This window comes from Genypterus blacodes, unplaced genomic scaffold, assembly GCF_046128005.1.
Source record: "Genypterus blacodes isolate CSIRO-AG114 ecotype Tasmania unplaced genomic scaffold, CSIRO-AGI_Gbla_v1 ptg000291l_1, whole genome shotgun sequence".
NCBI classification, from domain to species: Eukaryota; Metazoa; Chordata; class Actinopteri; order Ophidiiformes; family Ophidiidae; genus Genypterus; species Genypterus blacodes.
Window position 1 is genome coordinate 578,274 of NW_027467082.1, and position 18,357 is coordinate 596,630.

Consider the following 18,357-nt stretch of genomic DNA (forward strand, 5'->3'; position numbering starts at 1 on the left):
TGTCTTCAATCATGAAAAGCTTCAGCTGTATAAAATGTCCTCAGAAACAAATGAGCTCATGTTAAAAACACAACAAGTCCATAATGTTCTTCCTTTATAATCCACATACAGTTTCCTGACACTGCACCTCCTCAGGTGTTGTTGGTGGAATTGTTGCTCTTATCTAAAAAAGGAAAAAGACACAGTACTTCATTCACAATAACAATTCAAAATACATTAACAATCTCTTTTGATACTTTATTATTTATTCATTATGTGTACATTACAACGTACCAGCTCATAAATGTCATAATGTATATTGTATCCCATTCACTAGTTTATACTCAATAGATTTATTTACTTCAAGTTTTATACTCAAACGAAATATGACAAAAAATGTTTCATGTATATCTTTATTTTTTTATTTTTTATTTTTTATTTTTTTTGTGCTATTTTTTTTTTAATTGAAGCAAACATTTAACATGACATTGTGCATACAATTATAGGATAAGATGTATCATGTTTGTCTTTATGAAGGAGCTCAAGTCATCTCTAAGTTCTGATGATCTGATGGTGGTTTGCCTTCTCATCTGCAAGAAGAATCAGTCCAAATCAAAGTAATCCTGCAAGTCATCAATTGACTAATTATCAGATTATGTGTTTGTTTTCCTGCCATGAATGGGTTCTGTTTGCAAGAAAAAAATAATAAAATCCCAAGAAGTAGAAGAAACTGAATCAACTCCTGCACTGTTCTCTTGCACAGCATCTCTTGAACAAAGATATTACTCCAGAGAAGCGGCCACAAACTCTGATGGCCACACACCATATTTTGACTATTCATGATTGCGAGGAGGAGTCGATGCAAAACCCTGCTGTGTTCCTTCTGTATTTGAAGAAGTGAGATCAGACTCCTGAGCAGATCATCATGGCTTCAGCTACGTGTGTCACATTTCTAATGCTGTCAGCTTTGACTGGTGAAGGACGCAACATATCTTTCATTCACTGCTTCAGACTCTGACTCAGTCTGAAGCAGTGGTAAAGCAGCATGGAGACTCTCACAAACTGACCTGTACATATGCAGGAATATCAGATGATGACGCTCATATCAGCTGTATCAGACAAGCTGAAGGGAAAGGACTGGAATGGATCGCCTACATTTCTGCTCCGAGTGGTGGCACTAAATCATATTCCCAGTCTGTGAAGAACCGCTTCACCATTTCCAGAGACAACAACATGGACCAGGTGTATCTGCAGATGAACAGCCTGAAGACTGAAGACTCTGCTGTTTATTATTGTGCTAGAGAGCCACAGTGACTGGAGTAGATTGAGCAGCTGTGCAAAATCCTTCATTTCTCACCCTCCTGTACTCTGTCAGGTCACAAACATGATAAACTGAGTTTAAATGATAATTAATGTTGATAGACATTCTGGACTTAGTAAATGTCTCACAAAATTTCTCACCCTCCTGTACTCTGTCAAGTCAAGCACAGAGCATTCAGCCGCCCACCCACCCATCCACCCACCCATCCACCCATCCACCCACCCATCCATCTGTCTGTCTGCATGTCTAACCGCCCGACCTCCCGCCAGTCTATTCCTACATTTTCTTTCCACTCATCCACCCAAATATCCATCCATTATTTTGTGTTTCTTGTATACAGTATGCTCTTTAGCTACAGTCAGCACCCAGCAGCAGAACTCTGTGAGTGTGTGGAAGCTACACACTTATACAACAGGAAAACAGAGCTCAACTGAAAACTGAAAAATGTTCTATTTATAGCAGAGCCCTCGAGGTAAGAAATATGTCTTTTAATCCTTCTATATACTGTAGTTTGCGTAGTATATCACTATTGTAAACACTGTGCATGAGAGATTTCCAGTGGAGTTTGGTTTTTGTATCAGTGTGTATCATTGTGGCACTATGGGATGGGCCACTAAGAAAGATGCCTATACAAAAACCAAAGTGCAGAAACCTCAAGTTTATGCACATTCGTGATGAGAAAAGGAAAAAGGAAAAAGACATTTGTATATCTTGTCTTTATATCATGACGTAACGCTTATGTCATGATGTTTGTGAGTTATTTAGTAGGCAAAAGTTATAGTTATTACACAGATAAAAGAATACGTCTTCCAGTAAATGTTACTTATAGATCTGCTCATGTATCAATAAAACATTAAAACATTTAGGATGACTGTAATATATTATATTACCCACATGATAAACCATGTTACTGTTTATTTCATGCATTTACTGAAGTTTTAGTGTGGTTTTTAGATGCTCAGGGTTTTTGTTCAAGCACTGAATGGAGATGTATCACTGTGTTACTTTGACCTGTGGGGTCGTGGGACCAAAGTCACCGTTTCTTCAGGTAAGTCACGTTTGATCAGAATATCTACTGTTCACCAGGATATTTTACATTTATACCTTGAAAGTGTCAAGGTCAAGTGTCCTGAGGGTAGAGAGCAGATTTGGTGTCTTTGTGGTTTTCGGTTAAGGTTAGACAGATGAAAGATATTTGATGCAACAGGTTTTTAGAAAGCTGAAAAAAACCCCGTAACTATACAGTTTGATATTAATTTATGAAGGTAAAATGTAACTGCTGGTGATGAATGTCTGCATCTGTGTAGAGCCTTTATTATCCTTTAGTTTGTTTTCTTTAGTATACTGTGTGTAAACAATAGTTGTTAAATATGAAATCTAAAACACGTCCTTCACTTAACAATTGAATAGACACCAGCAAGTAAATATTTTCAAGAAACTTGTTTTAAAACGACAAAGTGCAAATATACTACAGGTCAAACTTGATCATCGGAACGTTTTCAATGAATTATTTCACTGAAAACGTTACATTTTCAAATAATTAATTGTTTGTCCTGTGGACGTCGATCAAACTGTGTCACATTAATGTTTTTCTTGAGTAATCTTCCTTTATTTAAATCAAAAATAACTTTGATTTGATAAGTCTTCTGTTTTTGCAACTTGCCATTAATCCATTTTTTTAATTATTTCAAATGTATATTGTAATTGTAATTTGTGAAATTATTAATTGAAATTTCTAAATTTTTCAAAGATCTCTACAGCAGATGCATGTTGAAACATAGTGATACTAATATTGTTGATATGATTACAGTGACAAAAATGCAGTTTGAGAGATTCGATAAATTGTGTTTGAATGTAAATATCTGTGTGCATTTAGTTTTCTTTTTTTTTTTACAATTTAGATGTCTTTGTATTTACGTGTTATAACACCTTTTACAACTTCTTTACACAGTTCAAACCCCAACACCACCGTCTGTGGTCCCTTTGCATCAATGCAGCACTGGGGCTGGAAATACAATCACACTGGGATGCCTCGCATATGGCTTCTACCCAGAAGCTGTCACTTTTCAGTGGACGAGTAGCAGTGGCAGCGAATTGTCTTCTCTACAATATCCCTCGGTTATGAGGAACAACGCTTATACGGGGGTCAGCCTGGTCCACGTAGCGAGATCTCAATGGGATTCCTGGAGCTCTTTTCGTTGTTCTGTAAATCATGAAGGAACCCCTCAAACAGTGACTGTAGAAAGTATGTGATAGTAAAAATGTTACGTCTTTCTAAGATTTATATACTCATTGAAGACAATCATTTTGATATTTATATCTGACAATGAATGACCTCTATACCTATGTTTCCCCTTGTTCCCAGAATTTGTTCACCCAGAAGTGACTTTACTCTCAGTGCCAAATGGAGATACCCAGTCCCTCATATGCATGATTGAAGACTTTGGCCCTGAGACCTTGTCAGTCAAATGGAAGAAAAATAACCAAGAGCTGAACGGTTTCAACAAGTGGTCCACCCTGAAAACAGGTTCCCTCCATTCTGCTGTCAGTGTCCTGAAGGTCAACAAGACAGAGTGGGACAGTAACGATGTTTATAGCTGTGAGGTCATTCACAGTGGAAAAACCATTACAAAGAAAGCCTCAACAGGTACAGTATGAGCCAGGTTGTCACTATCTGAAAGTAATCTAGCATTGAAAGGATTAGGACAGAATGGTGTCTTTCTCCTGTCATGTGGACATGGGCGTGTGTTCTCTCTCTGTCACTCCCTCCTGTAGCTCCTGTGACAATGACACTGCATCCTCCAAGAGCACACATGATCTTCAAGAACAACCAGGCAGAGTTTGAATGCACCATTACTGGAGTGGACAACGACATTGTATCCAACACTAGAATCAGTTGGCAGGTTGATGGGCAAAATGTCAGCAGTAATACAAATCTACCGCTAAAGAAGGAAGGAAAACTTTACAGCAAAACCAACACGCTGATTCGCAGAGACTGGGCCACTGTTAACAAAGTCCGCTGTTATGCCCTGTGGGAGGACATGACACCAGTTATTCAAGATCTCTCTCTCCACAAAGGAGGTATGTTGCCATCTGATGTTACTATACTCACTAAACTACACACACAGACATATCATATAGGCATAAGGCTCATATATCAGCCTCCATGGTAAACCAAATATCTGTTTCAGATGGAAAGGACCTTAAAGTAACAGTCTATGTGCCTCCAGAGGAGGAAATCAGCCAATCAGGCTCCGTCAGTCTGGTGTGTCTGGTCTCCAGTGCCTCGCAGTGTGATTACTACATCACCTGGTCAGAACAAGTTGGCAATAAGACTGGGAGCTACACTGACGGCATCACCTTCCCACCAAGGGAGACCCAAAATGGCTTCTCGGTTACAAATGTTTACACCACCACCAAGGAGAAGTGGGAAAAGAATGTAGTTTTCTCCTGCAATGTTTGGTATGCTGGCGCCGATTATGCTGTCAAACCAAGAGGAGTGTCTAAGGAGCAGCGTAACACATGTGAAAGTAAATAGGCTTCACCTTTAGACGTGGTCTTTTGTGTATGTTGCCCTTCTGTCTCTCTGTGGAAAACGTTCACTCTGTGATGGCTTTGTACGTGTCACTTTGGTTTTTGTCGTCGTGTTATGTGCTTAATGTTGTACCTGTGCAAGTCACTGCATTGTCAGTGTGATACGTGTTTCAATAAATGTTGCAGCATGGAGACGCTTTTTGTTGAATGTCCTTGATTTGACTTAAATGCAAAGTAAGAGCAAAGAAAGTGAAAGGTTTGTGTCAGCAGAGAGCTCACATACTGTACTCAGTTTCACACATGCTGATCATGCAAGTAGTTTAATTGCTATATTATAGATACTATAATACATATTCCAAGATTAAATTCTGGTATAATTTCACTAATATAAAACACACACACATACACATTTACAGAATACCTCAGCTAATCTCATGTACCTTCTCCTTCGTAGAGCTGCCTACGGATTGTGCTCTAAACTGCACAGACAATGACGTGGACTATGATGAGTTCAGCAGTCTGTGGTCCACAGCCTCGTCCTTCATATTCCTCTTCATATTCTCTCTCTCCTATACCATGATATTCAGCCTGATCAAGGTAAACGAATGACAGGAAGCAGCTTCTAGCACCAATAAGAAGAACAATATGGGACAGACGGGGACAGCCTGTAGATTTGTAGGGGGGCCTGCAGGGGTTAATCACGAGTGCGAGGGTGACTGCTTTTTATTTGTAACTGTTTAGCTGTAGTTTTAAATTGTTTTTTAACTACATTTTCGTTGTTTCTTTCAGATGCAGAGACAGTAAAGGGAGTCGTAGCCGATCGGCATTTTGGATTTTTTGTTTTTACAAATGGAAGTCGTAGAAAAACTAGCAAAACAAAGTTACCTATATTTCCTATATGAAATGATACCCAAACCTAATGTTGCTAAGGAATGATTTAGTTTTTGTAACAACTTTCAACTTGTTAATTAACATTCCATTGATATGTAAATGAGATGTATCTGTGGCAGTTTGTAAAGTAAATATCACCACATTTATTATTGGGCTTTTATGGCCATGTCTGTAAGTGGGCTTTCTTAAACTAAGGGGGAGAGACAACTGAATACAGATGTAACATGTGTTCAAACGTGTAAATGACTCCAACTTGGTATGATACTGTCTTTGTAAATGCTTTTGAGGTCTTTTGTGCTCTCACTTCTGTTATCAGTTAAGTGAAGGAGGTATTTGTGTTTCCTGTGGCTTCTAAAGATATCTTCCCTAGAGAGCTTCCCCTCCCTCCCCCACCCCACACACAAACAGTCAGAGCTACAAATAACCTTCCTCGAAACAAGACAAACATCATTTGGTGTGTGTCCATTGGTATATCAAGTGTTTGTGCTGATTGTCTTACTGCAATTACATATGACAGCCATAGCATAGATAGATCTTCATATACATATGGTATTTTATTCTTTTTATTCTTTTGTACATTGACTACAGCGTATGGTAGTGGATGTGCAATATTTAAGCTTAGATGTATTCGTTGTGTTGAACTGGATGGCATAATAAATGTTTTCAGTGCATATAAGATAAATGTTTGATGTGTTTTCCTTTTTAGTGGTGAGAACAGTTACTAAGGAAATCTACACATTCATTTTAAGATGCTTTGCTGCATGACAACATGGAAGATACCAACAAATGGAGTGGATGAAAATTAAAGTCACATCAGCATCAGGCAGTTACAATAGAACGGTGCTGGCAGTAGACTTTGTAATTGTAATTTCTTTTTTATTGGCTTTCATTGGACTTCTAGACTTTTCATGTTTTGCTAGACTGGACAAAACATTTAGTCTCACAAAAAAAAAGAGCTTTTTTCCACAAACGTCTCTGTTCTATAAATCATCATGATAATAATTTATGTGATCTAAATACATAATAAATACATTTATACAGCTTTTAGAATAATTTTCTAAAATAAATGATTGCTCCTTTAAAATTCTTGTTTTGTTTGTCTCCAAAATAAAACATTTTCAGGGTAAAAAGGTCAAAACATTTGGTTTAAAAGGGACTTAAAATCTATCCTGTTCTTAATGTATTTTTCAGTGCTGAGTCATAACAAATATAGAATGACGGTTATATATTTGTAATGACTGTGTTGACACAAGCCTCACCAGTGACTCACCAGTACAGGGGCCCTGACGTACAGGAGGGGGCAGTATTAGCTAGATTAAAAGTGACAGATAGGTGAAAAATACATCCATGTGCATACTTCATACACATGTTAATCCACAGCAAACGATCATGTCATTAAAATGTATTAATACTACTTATACTAGTACAGGTACTTGTACTGGCCAGAGGCCCAGGACGTCCAAGCTCTGCCAAAACAGTGACCAAACTGACCAAGCCAACCGTTTCATAGTAGTAGTACTCATACTAGGACTGCTACCACTATGAGGAAGTGTTTTTAGTACTACTATTATACAACAATATAACAATAAAACAATACTCATACCAGTTCTACAACTAGTAGTACCTTTAGCAGTACTTTTAGCAAGACTACTACTTTTACTAATACTTCTAATGAGCCAATACTCCCAGTTAGTATAAAAAGGTGTAACTGTAGAGTGTGAGAAATTACAGAATTTGGACATCAAGGACATTTTAGGGTTCTGACCATGTCTATTTCATTTTGTGACCTCCATCATTAAGCTATAATTTTATTTACTTCTAGCTTTTAAAAAGAAAGAAAGAAGCACAGGAAGGTCAGAAAAGCACACGACACTTACGTAATTATGAGTAGTGTTCAAGCTTTTAATTGACACCTAAGATCCTAAAGCATAGCCAGAAGAAATACAACAACACAATACAAACATTATGGGTACATATAACTACTATAAAGTCTCTGGCTCATCACATATTTGTGATTTGGTTTTATCAGTAGAATCGTATAGTGAGAGGAAGACCGTACATATTTTCTGACCTCTTGGCCAGTCTCTGTGTATTTATATATGCATGAGCCTAAAAAAATAGAAGCTGCTGCAATCTGTAGCTGACCGCTGCCCAGGAGGCCCAAGATCAAGGCTCAGACCAGAACACGAAGATGTCGATCATAACGCTGATGTCTCACATTTAAAAATGCTTAACCCTTGTCTGCTCCAAATGAGGATTATAAAAATAATCCAGGTTGGTCCCAAAGCGTACCTCATAACCAGAAGGTCCTGTGGTCAAACCCGGCCCGGTTATCATCTTTTGGGTGGTCTGGTTTCCTATTCCTATTCCAAGTGGGTATAGGTGACCTGGAATCTCTCAATTTGCTGTGATTGCATCGGTTTCCTCGCTCCTTTATCCAAAAATGTGTGCCAAGGTTTTTGCACACCCATATGCCACTGTGGTGGGGTGGGGTGGGGTGGCACAGTGTTACACACCATAACAAAAACCAAGTTACAACAATTGTGTCACGTCTGCTGTTGTTAATCAAGAGTATGTAAAGAATAAAAAGAATAAATGATGAGCATGACTCATTTCAGTTCAATTGAGAATCGCTTTGCCCTGCAGTTATGTGCACAACACAAATCAGACAAGTTAAGTTGCATGTTTTTTGCTCCACATTGCATTCACATTTATATTTCAGTGTAATTCAGTGTAATGTTCGGAGTTATTTCGATTGTACCAGCAGAACAGCACTGCAAGATTTCAATAGCTACGATGTTAAGCAATGAACAAACTCTAAATGTTGCCTCATGTGATTTCCTTTTTGGGGCAAAGGTATTTGTAAAACAAAAATGTATTTGTGTAATTGAAAAACAATAAAATGTTCCTTCAAACAAACAAAACTACAAATAAAACAAAAGATGCTGCCTTTGATGATAATATTCAGTTTTACAGTAACTACATGTAAATGCATGTGAATGAAAGGATGAATGATGGTGGCACTGTTGTGAGTGTGCAGCAGGTTTTGGCAGTGCTTTGTTTCACTGTGTACACGGGGACCCACAGTGCTTCACACAGTGATCAAAACCTCTCTGAAGTGTTTTAGTGCAAATCAACACTAGGTCTAATTCTTGAAAGTTGTTGATGCGCAATATGAGCTTCTTCCAAAGAAGAAATGTTAGTAGATAATAGTTTATTATTACATGACAATAGTTGCTTAGGTTTAATAAAGCAGAATTTAACCTATAGTTATACAGGAAGTGTCAAAAGTTGAAAATTGCATTTTATTTTTAATTTCCTTAACTAGAGTCATATTACATTTAGTATGATGACTTTTATTGTGGAACAAAGGTACTACAAAATAATTTACCCTGCTGAAAAAAGAAAACGTTGCCACACATCAACATTCGAGGATTCAAGAGGAGGTCAAAGGTTTTTGTATGAGGATGTGTCACTGTGTATACAGTGGGAACCACAGTGATACATGGCATGACAAAAACCTGTTGACTTTAATGAGTTTCCTCCTTTGTACTCACAAAGAATCTGGGGGTATTTTTCTTTTATGTTTGTAGAGGTCAGTTGGATGATTAGATTCACTACACTGATGGACTTTTGTCTCTTGTCTAATTAACAGGTAAAATGTAGCAACAGTGAGTCCATGCAGAATTTGTGACACATTTGATACGATTTCACATAGAGTGCATTATCAAGCACATGTATTACATTTAAAAATGAATAAGATAGGAATCAGTTCATCAACTTTACTGTAATTGAGCACAAAGTTAACTCCAGTTGGCAACTACCCGTGAAAAGTAATATCATAACAGTGATTTAATGGGAAAATAATATTACATATATTATATTACAACACTCGTTCCAATCCTTGAAAGTTATGTCTCTATTAATGTGCAGAGTTGGAGATTGATAGAGGATTCTTTTATAATTGATATGGCATTTTTGACACTTATTCTTAAGTATTGTACATATTTGATATTTTATAAAATGTCTTCAATACTAAAGTCCCACTCACATTGAAAATATTCACGTGTATCCCATGATGGTTTATTAACTGGGGTTAAAACAGATCCAGCTTTTGATAGTGAAATATATAAGCTCAAGAGATTTATTTATTTTATGAAATAATAAGATAATGAAATTATAATTACAAGTATATATAGAAAAGTGTCAAAAGTTGAGAGTTGCATTTTTTTTTTGCTTAACTAGAGTAATATTACATTTATTATGATGACTTTTATTGTGGAACAAAGGTACTACAAAATAAATGACCCTGCTGAAGAAAAGAAAACATTGCCACACATCAACATTAAACGAGGAGGCCAAAGGTTTTTGTATGAGGATGTGTCACTGTGTATACTGGGGGATGGGGCACAGTGATACATGGCATGACAAAAACCTGTTGGCTTTAATGAGCTTCCTCCTTTGTACTCACAAAGAATCTGGGGGTATTTTTCTTTTATGTTAGTAGAGATCAGTAGGATGATCAGATTCACTACACTGACGGACTTTTGTCTTTTGTCTATTCAACAGGTAAAATGTGGCGACAGTGAGTCCATGCAGAATTTGTGACACATTTGATACGATTTCACATAGAGTGCATTATCAAGCACTGATACACAGGGCGGGGTTTTTGTAAAGATTTGTATCACTGTGGTTCATATAGCAACCACAGTGATATAACCTATGACAAAAACCACCCTCTACAACCAGAGGGAAAGACTCTGCAATGTGTGAATGACTTTCAGCAGAGTTGGAGGTTGATAGAGGATTCTTTTATAATTGATATGGCATTTTTGACACCAATTCTTTAATATTGTACATATTTGAAATTTTATAAAATGTCTTCAATACTAAAGTCCCACTCACATTGAAAATATTCACGTGTATCCCATGATGGTTTATTAACTGGGGTTAAAACAGATCCAGCTTTTGATAGTGAAATATATGAGCTCAAGAGATTTATTTATCCAGGTGAAATAATATGACCAAAACATACGACTACCATTAAGTGTGTAACTAAGGTGATGTCAGCCAGCCAGTTACATTCAGAAGATGATGATGTTAGAAAAAGCCTGCTACATATTTGCTTAACAAGATCGCATAAGCACAAACCACAACAAATAACAAAAATAGTTGATATTACTCCACAATACTTGCTTAGGTTTGATGAAGCAGAATTCAACCTATAAGTTTATATATAAAAGTGTCAAAAGTTGAAAGTTGCATTTTTATTGTTTTTGCTTAACTAGAGTAATATTATATTTATTATGATGACTTTTATTGTGGAACAAAGGTACTAAGAAAATGAGTGACCCTGCTGAAGAAAAGAAAACATTGCCACACATCAACATTAAAAGAGGAGGTGAAAGGTTTTTGTATAGGGATGTGTCACTGTGACTACTCGGGGGTGGCACAGTGATACATGGCATGACAACAACCTCGGTTGGCTTTAATGAGCTTCCTCCTTTGTACTCAGAAAGAATCTGGGGGTATTTTTCTTTTATGTTAGTAGAGGTCAGTTAGATGATTAAATTTGCAATTGGTACGATTACACATAGAGTGCATTATCAAGCACATGTATTACATTCAAAAATGAATTAGCAGAATTCAACCTATAGTTATACACGAAGTGTCAAAAGTTGAAAATTGCATTTTATTTTTAATTTCCTTAACTAGAGTCATATTACATTTAGTATGATGACTTTTATTGTGGAACAAAGGTACTACAAAATAATTTACCCTGCTGAAAAAAGAAAACGTTGCCACACATCAACATTCGAGGATTCAAGAGGAGGTCAAAGGTTTTTGTATGAGGATGTGTCACTGTGTATACAGTGGGTACCACAGTGATACATGGCATGACAAAAACCTGTTGACTTTAGTGAGTTTCCTCCTTTGTACTCACAAAGAATCCGGGGGTATGTTTTATGTTAGTAGAGGTCAGTTGGATGATTAAATTCACTACACTGACGGACTTTTGTCTTTTGTCAATTCAACAGGTAAAATGTAGCGACAGTGAGTCCATGCAGAATTTGTGACACATTTGATACGATTTCACATAGAGTGCATTATCAAGCACATGCACCAGTTAGCAACTACCCATAAGTGTGAAAAGTAATATCATAACAGTGATTTAATGGGAAAATAATATTACATATATTATATTACAACACTCGTTCCAATCCTTGAAAGTTATGTCTCTATTAATGTGCAATCAATCCACTTGTTGATGCGCAATATGAGCTTTTTCCATAGAAGAAATGATTGTAGATAACAATAACATGTGTAACGGGATCATTTGATTTTTAACAGAGACCACCACTACTTGCACTTCTCTAAATAACTAAAGATGATCACCCTCTTAGGTAAGGTCATCCAAAGGGGCAAAAAATGTGTGAGGAAATTGAATTTTAATGCCTCAGATTCCAGGAGAGTGTAGAGGGTTTGTGTTATGATTATATTATATTATACACATAAAATAGTAATAATAAATAATAATATTATAAAATAATAATTAAAATTATAGATAGAAAAGTGTCAAAAGTTGAAAGTCGCATTTTTATTGTTTTTGCTTAACTAGAGTAATATTACATTTATTATGATGACTTTGATTGTGGAACAAAGGTACTACAAAATAAATGAGCCTGCTGAAGAAAAGAAAATGTTGCCACACATCAACATTAAAAGAGAAGGTCAGAGGTTTTTGTATGAGGATGTGTCACTGTGTATACGGGAACTGGCACAGTGATACATGGCATGACAAAAACCTCTGTTGGCTGTAGTGAGCTTCCTCCTTTGTTCTCAAAAAGTATCTGGGGGTATTTTTCAGAACTGTACACATTTTGAACATTTTGGCAATCAACATCCTATCTGGGTAATATTTCTATAACACACAGGAAACTTCACCACAACAGGTGCTTCCGCATCCAGTTAACAAACTGAAACCACAGACTGGAACCTATTAACTAAATGTGACGGCCAAAGGCTCTCACACCAGTGGCAAATTTCATGCTGCAGAAAAGCTCTGGAATTACTCACTCAAACAATTATATTAGAAAAGATGTTTGTCCGGTACACATAAATGAATTGTTTGCACTGAATCTACTGAGTCTACTGAAAAAACTAGTACCTTTGGGAGATAAAATGTAGTAAGAGTGGTAAGAGTCCTTTGACGCCTAAACATGTAATTAAGATGTCGCACAAAGCTCCTGTTTAGGTCCACTCTCAATTCTCGTTATCTATCAATAAAATTTACTCTACAATTACAAATGCATCACTTTAATGTAAATGATACCATCCTCTACTGTTGTTGGACAAACCTTTGCTCAGCTGTTGAAACGCTTTCAGGCTCTTAAGCTTGCTGAATCCCTAAAACTAATTAAAATGGGTGAGGGTCCCGACCCCCATGTCTCTGCCATTCCAACTGCACCCCCCACCCCCATTTTTGTCTCTTCTGTCTTTCTTTGGCTTTTCGTGCCCAGTTACATTTTTTCATACCATTACATTTTTTATACCGACATTCATTATTTGATGTGGCATTCATCATTCAGTGTGGCATTCTTCAGTCGATGCAGCTTTCTTGACGAATCAACAATGGCGTGATTGCCAATTACGTATAAAGCCTGCAGACTGATATACAGAAGTTGCACCTTCAAATTCAATCACAAAACATTTCACACACTTTGCTTCCCCAAACTAACACATTTCTAGTGTCAGACTCAGCCCCAAGTTTCCGACCTTACCTGTAGGTGAGGCACGGGTGTCGTTGTGGTTGTAACACTTCTGACTGACAGGTGCACACAAAGAATGCCACACTGAAGGAAGAAGGCCACATTGAATATTGAATGTTGGCAGGCATCCAATGATAAATGCCCAAATCAAGTAATAAAATCAGGATATCTAGTATTAAAATTTCCATCTTAAAATTAAACATATTTGGTTTGTTTGTCAAATGTATTATTTGACCTAGACTATATTATTTGATGGTTAGATTATGATACTTGGTGTGAATGTTTTTTTTAGTTGAAGCAAGCATTTTACATGACATTGCAAGGGATAGAGGTCTATAGGAGCCACAGGCGGTGGGGTCTTTGTCTTTTTTGGGGAGGAGAGCTATTGAAGCTTGACCCAGAGTGGGCGGAAGGGTGCCTTTCTCTAGAGATTCATTAAACATTGTAGGGGTGCAGGTTTAGTACTGAATTTCCTGAAAAAATCTATGGGAAATCCATCGGGGCCTGGGGCTTTGTTGGATTGCATGGCTCTGATTGCGGAGTGTAATTCTTCAAGAGAAATTGAAGAATCCAGTGCTATCGCAATGTCGGAAATTGATGTTTGGGAAATTGAGGTTGGCAAAGAACTGATTCATCTCTGTGATGTCTGAAGGAAATTCGGACTTGTAAAGGGAGGAGTAGAATGATTTACATGTGGTGTTTATTTCCACGGGGTCAGTAGTGGGGGTGTTCGTTTCAGTACAGATCCTGGGTGTCAGACGGGAGGTGGATTGTCTTTTTAACTGATGTGCCAATAGACGACTGGGTTTATTGCCATGTTCGTAGTAAGTGGCACGGGTTTGTAGTAGTAGGCGCTCGGTATCCTTGGTGGATATAAGATCAAATTCGGTCTGAAGGTTAAGGCGTTTCTTGAAAGCTTCTGGGGAGGGATCCGATGCGCACTCTTGGTCGAGGGAGGTGATGGTAGCAGAGAGTTTTTTAACCTTGCTGTTGTGTTTTTTACTGGAGTGAGAAGAGTAGGAAATAATTTGACCTCTAAGTCTTTCAGCGACTCCCAGAGCAATGAGTATGAAGTAGAGTCGTTTTCACTAAACAAAAGAAAGTCATCAATGGAATCGGAGAATGTTATCTGCCAGCAGTAATGAGTTAAAACTCCACAGGGGAGGGGAGGATTTGTATGTAGACAGTTGGATATGTAATAATCCAGGGGGCATGGTCAGATATTAGGATGCTTAGGTAATCAAAGGAAGCGACACAGGATTTGAGAGAGTTGTCTTTAAGAAAATAATCTATCCTAGAGTATGAATTGTGCACCTGGGAGAAGAATGAGAACTTTTTGACCGTGAATGAATTTGTTTTTTCATCATCAGTGCTCCCCACATGACTTTGAGGACTTCAATCAGATTGTTCCTGGACAATCATGTTCATGGGTGTCTTCCTTAAGTCTCCCAGAACTTGATTGTCTGATCTGTACTGGATTCAGCTGTTAATGGCACACAGTTCAACAAATCTGAGCATTGTGTCCATTTCCCAGTTCAGGCCTAACATCTGATCGTAGCTAATCATATGCAATCATTTCACTCATATGCAATCATTGCACTCGTCCTATGTTACTGTTGCAAACGTTTTCTGATGACCATTTCTGTAGCTGCCTTCCTTTTTCATAGAGATTACTGTCCCCGTGGCCGCCTTTAGAAACACCATATCTGCCAATTTGAAGAGAGTGAGTTGATTTGGTCACAAATCCCAACAAGTGAGATATTACTGAAATGCCCTGGATGTCCTCTCCACAGGTTTCAATATTGTAGCCAATTTCGGTTTTTGAAATGAAGATGATTGATTCATGTCCCCTACAGAGGACATCCACATGCATTCCTTTAGAAGTCAAACTAGGAGGATTCATTCCACTCCCATGATCCAGCAAATACTCGTACATGTGTACAATTTCAAAATAGTACTATAAAGACTAACACATACTCTGTTATTATTATTATTTTTTTTCCATTGTTGTATTTTCAAACACATTTGCATGTAAAGCTTATAATAGCTTACTACTTGTATGGTAGTTCACCGATGGTCTGGAAGGATTTCCTAAATATACTAAAAGCCATTTTCTGAAAATGCAAGAATTATACATATCTCAACTCCATAGTCATTCACTCCTCTTTCTGTCATTGGTATGTTTGGTGGTATGAACATGCTGCAGGAAATAGAGTTGGCAGGAATGTTTGAAAAAGAGGAAGTTTTCACCAACTGTTAGCAAACACACTTAATTTTATGTAACCCAGACCACAGGAAATGAACATCCCATGGGATATGGTTAATAAAGAGGGGCTTTGTCAGTGAAAAACGTTTGTCTTTATTGATTTAAATTATGTTTTGGTATTTGTATTACACACAGATAACTTGACATCACTGTGACAACTACTTTGACTACTGGGGGAAAGGAACACAAGTCACCGTAACTTCTGGTAAGTAATATTAGAATCAATGTAAAGTCAAGATATATTGTTTTTCAATTTTAATTGTCATTATGTTGATGTATATCGCAGCCTTCCTTTAAATAGGATGAATACAGAAAACTACAAATGTAGATCAGGGAAAGTGTTAGGCGTATAATGTATTGAATCATTTCATTCGGTGATTCAAATTGGACTATGTTTTTGCGCTAAAGCGCTATTAAATCTGTCACTGTGATTACTACTTTGACTACTGGGGAAAAGGGACAACGGTGACTGTTACAACAGGTAAAAGCTTTGTTTTATTTTCATTCTCAAAATGCGCCGTTTAATGTTTAATATTCGAAACAGTGGCTGAATTCAACAGCTTTTAGGAGCATGTTTTTGTACGCTGATTGTGTCAGAATATTATACTGTGACTATGGTTTTGACTACTGGGGAAAAGGCACAATGGTGACTGTCACATCAGGTAAGCCCTTCATTTTAGTGTGTCCAAATGTTTGAATTGAAATGTATTTTTTTTACCAATTGTGATGCTTTGAGTGTCATGATAACCCGGCAAAATAGTTTGTTGGTTGAAATGATTTCATTTCATCCAGATAACCAAACAGGTAAGCCAACGCAAGATAAAAGCAATAAAACGCCCTGTGTGGGTTTGTGGATGCAGGTTTTTTAATGCAGTAATACATAATTTGTGAGACTGTTAATAATGTAATCACATTATTAAAATGTTATTGTGATTTTTAGAAAATGACATTACCTTTAGTGTACAAATGTGCTACATGATGGGAGGATAGTTTTTGTGAACAGTGTAGATTACATTTCACAACTGTGATAACTGGGCTTTTGACTATTGGGGGAAAGGCACGACAGTAACAGTATCATCAGGTAAGAGTTTGATTAATATCTATACATTAGAGTCTACAGCGGCACATGTTTCACACTGGGCATCGCCATGTTTAGAGTTTTATTTCTCAGTATTACTCATTGTGTCGAAAACTGCTGTGTGAAATGTATTTCATGGCTTTTTTTATTCAAGTTGTCTATCTAATGACGAAATACCATGTTAGTGTAAAGACAGAGTTTTTATACTGACTATTCAGCAAAAGTGACCTTACATATTAACTGGTAGTAGTAGATTTGGCACTGTGGTACTACGGTGCTTTTGATTACTGGGGCAAAGGTACAACAGTAACTGTGACATCAGGTAAGAATCGATTTGTCCTTGTAAATAATTGCTGTATTATTGCAAAGTTTCTTATATATACAGTTTATTCGGTAATATTCAGGGGGATAAAATGATATGGGTGACATTAATGCTGCCATGATCATCGACTATCAATGACATTAATATCATTCTCATATTTGAGGGAAATGCTGAATTTGTTTTTTTGTCTAACTTACTCTGAATGAAATATGATTAATTATCAGGAAGGTCATGAAGAATAGGGCAACACAAAGTTTAAACGTGACTGTTGGTTTTCTGCGATCTTTGAATTAAAATTGATGTTGAGGTTAATTTTTGCTTCATTATCTTAATGCCACATGTTTGCTTGTCTTCTCTCAGGCACACCAAGAGCACCGACTGTGTTTCCACTGATATCATGTCGTTCTGGGTCTGAGCCCACGGTCACTCTCGGCTGCTTTGCCACCGGATTCTCACCGTCCGCACTGACCTTCCAATGGACCCAAAATGGAAACAACCTGCCTGACTTTGTTCAATATCCTTCGGTGCAGAAAAACAACTTTTTCACCGGAGTGTCTAAGATCACTGTGAATCGTGCAGAATGGACCGCGACCGCGAACGTTTTTAAATGTTCTGCGACACTGCCAGGAGGAGATACTACTGATGCCCAGATACCACCACCAACACCACCACCCGGTAAGACTCTAAAACTATCAACATAACTACTAGGAATAATAATTTGTCATTTAACTGATATATACTATATCCATTTGCACCTTTATATCTTTACGTAAAGCTAATCTCTATATCTTGGTTTATATTTATTTGTACTAAATTGATTAATCCTAGTTTATTGGGGCGGAATTCAAAAGTGACTGTTTGTTCGTGTGCATTCCAAGTCCTATCAGTCACACTGTACTGTACTGTTCTATTTATTTTTACAATTTTAACCTAACATCGTTTGATTGGTAAAACGGAAATAACTAAATCCATTAGCAATAAGGATCATTTGTCTGGAAAACTTTGATTCCAGATATGTAAGCAAAATTAACTAGTTGTGCTGCTTTTGCTGATCCAACAATAATTCTATTTTGTTTGTAAACTAATGTAAATGGATCCATGGATAGTTGTAATAGTTATAATTGTGTGCCAGACAGGAAGGTGGAAGGAAAAGGCTGAAGTTTGTTCATGCTCATTGACTTTCTCACACTCATATAT

General features: G+C 37.2%; 1 protein-coding gene and 1 gene segment (V, D, J or C); both read left to right on the forward strand.

The window, feature by feature from the left end:
• LOC142988007 (uncharacterized) overlaps positions 1 to 18,357 on the forward strand; it is a 41,848-nt gene that overhangs the window by 14,891 nt on the left and 8,600 nt on the right. The window contains exons 3-4 of the mRNA XM_076137003.1: positions 17,092 to 17,160; positions 17,521 to 17,835. Coding sequence (XP_075993118.1) covers positions 17,092 to 17,160; positions 17,521 to 17,835 — 384 coding nt within the window. The remainder of the gene's footprint in view (positions 1 to 17,091; positions 17,161 to 17,520; positions 17,836 to 18,357) is intronic.
• On the forward strand, positions 1,519 to 5,689 carry LOC142987996 (immunoglobulin heavy constant mu-like). The segment is given in 8 exon segments: positions 1,519 to 1,772; positions 2,255 to 2,348; positions 3,252 to 3,545; positions 3,666 to 3,947; positions 4,076 to 4,381; positions 4,492 to 4,830; positions 5,289 to 5,431; positions 5,624 to 5,689. Coding segments are annotated over 7 exon segments (1,473 nt in total).